This window comes from Cyprinodon variegatus, unplaced genomic scaffold (genome assembly GCF_000732505.1).
Source record: "Cyprinodon variegatus isolate N-32 unplaced genomic scaffold, C_variegatus-1.0 Scaffold717, whole genome shotgun sequence".
Taxonomy (NCBI): domain Eukaryota; kingdom Metazoa; phylum Chordata; class Actinopteri; order Cyprinodontiformes; family Cyprinodontidae; genus Cyprinodon; species Cyprinodon variegatus.
In genome coordinates, this window is record NW_015151170.1 from 69703 (window position 1) to 79503 (window position 9801).

Genomic DNA, 9801 nt, shown 5'->3' on the forward strand with positions numbered 1-9801 from the left:
GCCGATACCGATAGGGGGCCGATTATATCGTGCATCCCTAGTTAGAAGGTAAAGTTACAGTTAGATTTAGACTTTAGAAAAACATCATGAAATAAAAAAAAATTCTTAATGTGGAAATGCCTGTGACTGTAACTTTATACTGCTGCTGCTTCCGAACTTTAGCCCAGGTACTGGTCTACCTGGACCTGGCAGCTTTCAGCTACCAACACTGTCTTCTGTTATACTTCTGTTGTTTCGCCCTATTTTGAGGCCTATAGGCAACCACCCCGGCCGAACAGTCAGCATTCATGCATTATCTTTGAGCTCTGTTTGGATAATTCAACCAGATGTTACTTATTCAAGCTGATGTCTCTTCTAATCTGTTGGAATATCCTTAAACACCTAACCCCCTCTAGTTGCTATCCAATCGGTGACAAGCCTCCAGCTTTTTGCAGTGTCTACTACTTTCCAAACTTATACAGAACTTAGCACCATAAAGAGGGTTAAGGACTAAGAAAAGAGTTTCAAAAAAGTTTTAACCTGAATAAGACTCTCAGAAATGTGTTTGTTGAAATACACTTTAACTCACCAAGGTAGTTGAGGGAGATGTTGAGCTCCTGTATGTGGATGAATACTGATCCTTTAGGTATTCTCACCACTTCTTCATATTCTGGGGAGAAGAAAAAGACAACAAAAATGAAAGTAAAAAGGAGTTTTATTCAGTGTTTTACATTCTGGGACATCAACTTGCTAAGAAGAGGCTTTAGTTTCCAGCTGTATCACAGTTAGATAACCTAAAATATTTGCTTAGAAAGAACATCTCTGCAAAGAACATTGTAAAAATAAGAAATATCCTGTCCATGGGAGATGCTGAGAAACTAGTCCACACATTCGTTATTTCAAAGCTGGACTATTATATTTTTTACTATCAGGAAGTCCAAAATATTTAGTTAATAGACTTCAGTTGTTCCAATAAGCTGCTGCCAGTGTTGTGATGAAAATTACGAAGACGGATCATATCTCTCCTGTCTTACAGTTAGATCCAGAAAACAATAATAAAAAAAAACCTCCTTCTCACATATAAAGCTGATTGTTCCTTATGTTCCTAACAGAGTTAGGAACATAAGGAACATACTTCACTCTCAATCCGCAGATTTACTAGTGGTTCCTAGAATTTCTAAAGGTAGAATGGGAGGCCGATCTCTGGGTCAGACCCTGTCTACTTTTAAGGGAAGGCTTGAAACTTTCCTTTCTGATAAACATTATAGTTAGAGTGGCTCAGATTATCCTTATGCTGCTATAGGCTTAGACTGCTGGAGGACATTGGGACCCCTTTTCATGATTCTGCTTCTTTCTATCTCTATTCTCCCATTCTGTTGTTTTTGTTAGTTCAGTGTCTATAGGTATGCCCTCTCTGCTTTTTCTCATAGTAGCTTCATCTGCGCTGTTTCTGTTTGGCTGTGACTCCATCCTGGAGAGAAATATCAGCTGAGCTGCTGCCATCAACACCTTTGTTTATTGATGTTGGAACTTGGCCTATGTTTCAGTGTAGTCCTGTTTCTCTTACTGTGACTAACTGTATGTGTTCTTTTTCATCCTGTGACATGGAAGCTGGCTCAGAGCTACCCTCTCATCTGATTTTAAGCCTGATTTAATTCAAATCAAAAACACATCTCTCATGTTGAGTGTTTTGTCCCTGAGGCTAATAATCAGCAATTATCAAACCATTGTTGAAAAAGAGAAGCTTGGAAAAAACTAGCCCTTCAGAACTACACACCCATATATAACATCTCCTTCATCAGTAAGATTAATAAAAAAAAACTTGTGTTTCAACAGTTAAATGCTTTCTTAACAATGACAAGCTGCTTTGATGTCTTCCAGCCAGGTTTTTATGCCAAGCATGGTACAGAGACTGCCCTGATTAAGGTGTTCAATGACATCAATATAAATTCAGACTCTGGAAGAACCACAGTCCTGGTATTATTGGACCTCAGTTCAACATTCGATACTGTTTATCACTTGATTTTATTAGAGCGTCTGGAAAACTGGGTTGGCCTTTCTGGTAGACTACTGGACTGGTTTAAATCATACCTGAAGGACAGAGACTTCTATGTGTTAGTAGGAAACTTTAAACCAGAGACCAGAAGATTCACATGTGGTGTTCCTCAAAGCTCCACTCCAGAGCCCCTCCTACTCAACATCTACATGGGCCCCTTGGTACAGATTATAGCAAACAACCAGATCAGTTACCATAACTATGCAGACGACAGACAGCTTTACATCACAATGTCACCAGGTGACTATGAACCCATCAGTGCGTGGATTAGATGCTTAGAACAGATCAGTATGCGGATGCACCATCATTTTCTACAACTTAATAAAAACAAAACTGAGGTAATAATTTTCTTCTGATCTATCTTCGGACCAAAGGAAGAGAGATCTAGAGTAAGCGCACAGCTTCAGCTACTATAGCTAGAAACTACTGATTGTGGCCGAAATTTTGGTCTCATGATGGACTCAGACCTGAACCTTCAGAGGCACATAAAGGCAGTTACTAAGCCAGCCTTTTATCACCTGGAGAACATCTCCAAGATTAAAAGACTAATGTCCAAGCAGGATCTAGAAAAACTAATTCATGCATTTATCTTTAGTAGAATTGATTTTTGTAACATTGTCTTCATATGTTTGGGTAGAAAGTCCATCATACAGCTGCAGCTGATCTAAAACAATGCTGCCCATGTTCTCACTAGAACTAAGAAGGTAGGACACATCAGCCTGGTTCTGAAGTCCTTCCACTGGCTCATTCTGATCTATAAATCAATAAATAGATTAGCACCTAAATACATAACAGATTTATTGTCAGTGTATCAACCTCCCAGACCACTCAGGTTCCAGCCTAATCTGTTCACCCAGAACTAGAACTTCTGTCTCCTTGAACCCCAGTCGGTCTCAGCAGATGGCCACTCACACTGAGCCTGGTCTGCTAGAGGTTTCTTCCTGCTAAAAGGGAGTTTTCCTCTCCACTGTCGCAACACGCATGCTAAGTGTGAGGGATTGCCTTCGATTCAGTGCAATCAGCTGGTTGTCTTTAGACAGAAAACTTTGAACCAATCTGACTGTATGATCTGGTTAAATTGTCTCTGTAAAGAGCCTTGACATGACATGAGAAATATAAATAAACTGAACAGAATTTTCTCTCCAGTCACACCATCTGTCTTTCCTCCATGTTTTTTTTTTCTTTCTTCTTTTTAATCATCTCACCTCGAATCTTGCCTCACTCTGCCTTTTTCAGCTTAGCTCTGCCGTCCAGCCTGAAGACCAGGTGCTGAAGCCCCATAAATAACTCGAACTCGCTGGACGGTGACAGAATAAAAAAAGCTGAACTACAATCTAACGCCTTCCAGTGGCAGTTTTCTGATTCCACCCTTTGGAGCTCAAGAGGTTTTTGGACACAAGACATTGTCTAAAAGTGTCAGAGAAAAGTTCTGAGAGAAAAATCTGTTTACAGTAATTAAGTAACCTCTCACCTCCTGCTTGAGTGACAGATTTTGAGAAATGGAGAGAAACCCTTAGTCGACATTAATGTATCAGTGCAAAGATTGGAGCACAGATAATACAGCAGTGTTAGGAGATCTCTTTATTTTCTCAAACAGGCTGAAATCCAGCACACATTCATGTCATTTTTCTTAGCTATACAGTGCAGGCGCAGCGGTTTGGCCTCATTCTGTGGTCATAAAACTCTCTCTATATGGATAATGTTATCGCTTGGTATGTTAATAATAGAGTAAAGAAAATGCACAGACATTCCTGAATTTTGATGCACAGTTTTCTACTGCATTTTGCCTTTATTTCTCACATATGATCACCTTAGTGCTTAATACACACTGAAACTTAATGTGTAAGTTTGTTTGTACATATATATTTACTTCCTTGCATTTCTGCTGCAAAGCAAATTGAAAAATAGGATATCATAGTGCCTGCGACTCAAAATGTACATGTGTGAGGTGAACCAAATGGAAAGCCACACATATAAAAAGTGCCCCCAAAGCTCTGCTGCAGGTCAAAAAATCCAGAGGGATCCTTTAAATCACCGAAGCAGACAGTAGAGGAGAAGTGTTGGCTGAAGGCCTTTTTGGAGTCTAGAGAAGTCAAAAGCTGGCTGTAGACATGACTGAGCGATTCTCCCAGTTATAAATCCTAGGTGGAACCAGAGGCAGTCCCCTGTCCTCTGCCTGGAGTTTAAGTTTGGTTGATGAGAAGACACTTTGTGCTGTGTCATTTTGACCCAAAGTATTTTCGTTATAGCTGTTGTTTGATCTAAACTCACTTTAGTTGAGGTTTAGGCTAATTTCGACAAAACAAAACATTTAAAGCTTTTTTAAAAAGCTAAAAGACTTTTCAGTATATAGTTGGACAATTTGAGCACCAAGTCATTTTGCTGATGACTTAAACTTAGTAGATGTCCTCATAGTCTCTTATATAGTTGTGGAGGATCTTCAAACACTCTTGTTTACAAGCTCGGTTTAGGTAATGATATCCATTTGACAGCTAGACTGAGGTCTAGACTTAAACTGAGCCACTGCTTTGTTTTGTTATGTGTTTTTTTTTCTCAGATATGTTGCATATTTGCTGCTGAATTTAGGATTACAGTTGTATTGATGACCCAGTTTAGACCAAGCTGAAGCTGACAGTTTTCCTCACACTACATTTTAGAACATCTTGCTAAACAGAAGGTTTATGATCGACCAGATGTCTTGCAGTTTAGCTTTGCAAAGCCATGTTGTTTTTATAGAGTAGATGCAAAGGTGCGCTGTGGACTGAGATCTAGTGACTGTGGAGGCCATATAAGTACAGTGAACTCATTCTCATGTTCAATAAACCAGTCTGAGATGATTTGCTCTTTAAAACATGGTGTGTTATCCTGCTGGAAGTAGCCATCAGAGGACCGGTGCACTCTGGTCATAAAGAGATGGAAAGGTCAGCAACAATATTCAGCTGTCACTTCTGAAGCACTTTTCTCTGATAAAAGAAACTCAAAAGGAGATTAACGACACCATAATGATGAAAGGAGTGTTCAAACTTAAAGAAGTTTAGCCTTTAGCTTATGACTCTGTAGATCGTCTTGGATGCTGAGGCTGAAACAAACTGTGACACAACATTCCATAAAAAGAAAATCAAAAACAATCAACCCTCGTATTTTCAGCCAGGCCAACAATTATCTTTAATAAACCCCCCTTACAGACACTTAGACAGGTATGGGGTATTGCAGGCTAACAACAGAAGCAAAACGATCTCCATTCCAAAGCAATGGACCCCTTCGTCCGTTTCAATTTGCATGCTTTCAAAACAAAAACAAGGTTTTGATGGGCTACTGTATTAAACCTCAAACTCACCCCTATTCCTGACATTTTGAATTGAAAAAGCTTCCTGGATGGGAAGCAAAACGTCTTCAAACTTGGAAAGAAAGTCCAGTGGATTGTTTTTAACTTTCTTTTTTTGGAAAGACAAGGACCTGGATGACTGAGAATCTTCACCAGCATATGTGACACAACATCTTCCTCAGAAATGAAATGGCAATAAGCTGATTGGTCAAAACTTTTTCAAAGCTGTTGTGCTATCTGGGTCTCACACATTGATCCAAGATCCTTTCTTTGTCACCTTTGTTCCTTCATGCTTAGGAAAAGAAGGGGAGAGAGATGATGGAGCATTTTCTAGAGTAAACATATAGATGTTTCACCATATTTAAATATGTAGAAAGGGGGGGAGCTAAGTGAGTTATGGTGAGTCCTCCATCTCTATCTATCAACTTACTCTCACAGGAGCTAATGTTATACAAGCCACTGCTTAGCTGGACGCATGAGATCTGTGTTGTCTGTCCAACTTAATGCCACCTAAACCGGTTAGTCTGCAATAAGTTATCTGAATAAAGAGCTGCTGCAGGAAATGTTTCAATGGTTAACGATTTTAAACAAAATAGCAATGTATATTTATGCAAAAATGCAGAAATATTAAATAAATACGCTCTGATGAGGCTCCTTTGTCTGTTAAATGGACAAATTAAAATAGAAATAAAACTGTCCTTCAAGCCAGCATTTCTATTTAACATTTTTAGTTAATTAATGGTCTGATGTATTTTCTGAGAGAATGGCCGTCCTAACCTGAGAAGTGAACCGATACTCCCAGTTGTTCCACCCCTCTCCTCCCTACTCAGACTTTTGAGTTTCAGAACAGGTGATATAAATAAAAAAAATAATAAAAAATCTGCATTTAATCAACTCTGTATTTGGCACAAGTTAAAGAATATAAGAAGTTGTCATCAATGGAACATCGATAATGTGATTCTCCATGGTTAAACATAGGCCTCTAATAGCCACGCCCCCAGGACGTAGGGAATAAGAAGGAAAGGCGGATGGAGTCAAAGGATGCCTCCTTTTTTCTTCTGTTCCTACGCCTTGGACAACTAGCCACAAACTGAGCTGTTTTCTGAAGGAATAGTTAATTGCCATATTTAGTTTAACAGATACAGTATCAAAGTCTGAGATTTAAAATTAAGAGTTAACATTAAATATATATATATATATATATAAAATATATATATTTGGATATTATTATATCTAATAAGCTATTTATTAGATGTAAGATTTAGAAATAAATGTGGGATTAATAGAAAGATATAGGATGTAAAAATAGATTTAAAAAAAATATATATAAATTAAACTTTTAAACATAATGTTTGCCAATAAATGTGAGAGAAACACCCTCAATTTGAATTAGGGGTCAAAAATAACAGAAATGCCCCATAACGTTCTGTGTGCATTAAATATGTATCTACATGCCACATAAGTGGCAGCAATAATGAAGGGATTTTGCAACATATTTCATGTGTAGCACATCATCTTCATACAGATGATATTTCATATTGTGTGTGGTAGCAACAGGAAAGTTCCTGCTGAAGTTCATGTTAAGAAGAGATATTTGGAAAAGATAAAATATCTAATTTCATTCTAATCACCCTCTCCCAATGGAGAAGAGTGGAAAAGGATAATAATAATTCCTTCTGCAGATCTTGGCTAAAAAGTAGGGTTCCTCCAAATAACCCTGCGCAGTAGCAGAGTTGTGTCACAGGGTAATTTGTTGACACAATTTTACTCAGTGAAATGACTGCCTAACTTTCTGAAACAAAACAAAAGAAACAGGGTATGCAGGAATTTATTTCAGAGCTTACTCTGGATTGCAGCTAAAGTGTTTAATGTTGTGTTTTTATTGGAAATGGATCAAAAAGAATAAAATAAACAGAAATAAAGACTTACAATCTTGATATGTTCCACTTCTCTATGAACTTCTCATAGAGAAATAGTCTAGGCTGTTAGATATCCACCCATCCGACTGATTTTAAAGCAAGCTTAGGTCAGTAGCTTACCTGTTTTGGGTTTTTGGTTCTTTTTGTTCTTCATGTACGGTAACAGTTTTCTAGTGTCTCCTACTAAAAATTCTATTGCTTTATTCAAAGTTGTGGATGTTTTTAATGAACCTTTATGAATTACTCTTAACCCTTGATCCTGCAAATCTTTATAACGTCATTGTTCTTCCTATTGTTCCGTTACTGCTGCTGTTAAGTGCATGCTTATAATTATTCTCACCATGTATTGATTAGCTCTACACCTTTTTACTGTGCCTTTTTACATCTGGCTAAGGACTGAAGATGAAACATAGCCTTTTGTTGAACTATGATTTTTTTTTTTATTTCTACTGTTATATTATTAGACATTGTCGTTTAATAGTAAATAAAATAAAATTAATATTAGAATATGAGAAGAAATGTAGACCCTATAAAATCCTTGATGTTGATTAAAAGTTAAACTAGGTTAGAGCGGGTATTCTATGAATACATTTTTTATTGAAAGTATATTTTCAACTGCTGATGTTCCAAAAAGCTATTTTTCCAGGAAGCTCTTTTGACCCAGGGTAGTAAAAGCCAAAATGTGCATTTTGCTTCAACTACAGACTGTACTGCATACCTTCCAATAGTGAATGCTTCCTGTTGGCCGTGTCTAATCTCTGGAAGGATGAACAGAGCTGAAAAGTTAAAATTCAACTCAAACACTTTCTACCATTTGACTCCAGTCCAGATCACGCCCTGGGTTGTTTGCATTACACTACCTGACCACAAAAGAAAAAGGTGATAACGCCAGGATGTGTTTTGGTTTCTACCTCCTTCAGGCAGCGAGTCGTTGAAGACTCCCTCCACAGAGATGCAGCTGCTGCCGTCACCCCCACAGATCCGACAGCGATCCTCCCGTACGTCCGAGCCCAGCACCCGATCACAACCCACGTGCTGCAATTAAAAAGAAACCAGTGAGATGCAGAGGTCAGATAGGGTCACAGGCGGAAGAGGGCACAGTCGGTAGGCTCAGAGGTGTCAGAGGCCGGGCTGACGAATTACCTCCTAATGTCTTCCAGACTGCTTTATCAAAACACAGAAATATCAGATGGAAAATCCAGATGTGTGCTGTTGTTTCTTTCTTTCTTTTTTTATTTTTTTGTCTGATCCTGCACAGACAGAAAGCTCGCTGGTTGCTGAACTCAAAGCTGTCGACATAAATAAATTTCATGATGAGCGAAGCAGGTGGTTTTACTCAAAGTTTTAAAAGAGGGAACAAAACTGAAACTAAACTGTAGAAAATGAACGACAACTGTTAAAATTCCTATTAATCATACGGCTTCTGGTTGCTTCAGATCAGACAAAATGCGTTTTCACTCAGACAAAATTTGATGCCAGTAATGTAAAATATTCTGAGGGAGATAAAAGCAGTTTGGAGGGATTATTTCATTGTTTTTTTAAAGAAAACTATAAAAAGCAGTATAGATTTATACCAACACTAAAAGACCTCTAGTTATTGGGCTCCTGTCCTGTAGAACCAACTGCCCTGTGTACTTTTAAGGCAAGGCTTAAAACTTTCCTTTGTGATAAAGCTTAATCAAGGTTCTCACCTGAGCGCGGGCAAACTCAATGCCGCCCTAACTGAGGTGGCAGGGAGTTTGCATGCCTTGGTGAGACAATGACATTCGTAAGGTTGCAAGGTTCACTTTTTCACGACGCATCTCACATGTATATGTTGAAATAAGGAGGTAGATAAGGAGGTAAAAACACAGTTTCCACTGCTGTTAGTGTGCTAAAATTCGCTAGGCAGGAAGCCCAGATGTCACAAAGGGATCACTGCTCCTTTTCTATTAGCCATGGCATTAATCTGAGTGTATCGGCCAACATGCTCAGATTCGTTGGCGAGAGCTCTATAATTGTAGGTGGTCCTGAGTTAGCTCTATTATTATGCTGGTATAGACTTAGAATGCTGGAGGACATAGGGACCTCTTTTCATCATTCTGCTTCATTCATTCTTTATTCTCTCATTCTGAAATTTTGTTAGTTTAAACCCTGACTTTATGTTGTCTGTTTTTTTCTTGTCATAAAAGATTCATCTGGCCTTGTTTTGTTTGGCCTTTTGAGATCATCCTGGATGGAAACATCAATTGGGCTGCCGCCAACAACACCTTCAGTTATAGATGACAAAGTTAAGCCTGTTTTTCAGGGCTTAGTCCTGTTTCTCTCCAAGACATAGCTATGGCCTCAGCTTTTACTGGGAGTGTGCCTTACTCTTTTTGACATGAGAACTGGCTCATGGCTCGTATGCTTAACTAATTCTTTCTTATACAGAGCCACCTGTGGAGCTAGTTTACTGTTAGCTTTTCTAACATGGAACATAGATATACACTCACCGGCCACTTTATTAGGTACACCTGTCCAACTGCTCATTAACACTTTAT

At 38.5% G+C, this 9801-nt stretch overlaps 1 protein-coding gene across 5 annotated transcripts in view; it reads right to left on the reverse strand.

Annotated features, from left to right (window-relative positions):
• Positions 1-9801, reverse strand: part of LOC107097729 (A disintegrin and metalloproteinase with thrombospondin motifs 10-like) — an 88682-nt gene that overhangs the window by 15134 nt on the left and 63747 nt on the right. For all 5 annotated transcript variants that reach the window (XM_015394996.1, XM_015394995.1, XM_015394993.1 and 2 more), the window contains 2 exons: positions 8191-8314; positions 569-649 (listed from right to left, as the gene is read on the reverse strand). In XM_015394996.1, coding sequence (XP_015250482.1) covers positions 569-649; positions 8191-8314 — 205 coding nt within the window. The remainder of the gene's footprint in view (positions 1-568; positions 650-8190; positions 8315-9801) is intronic.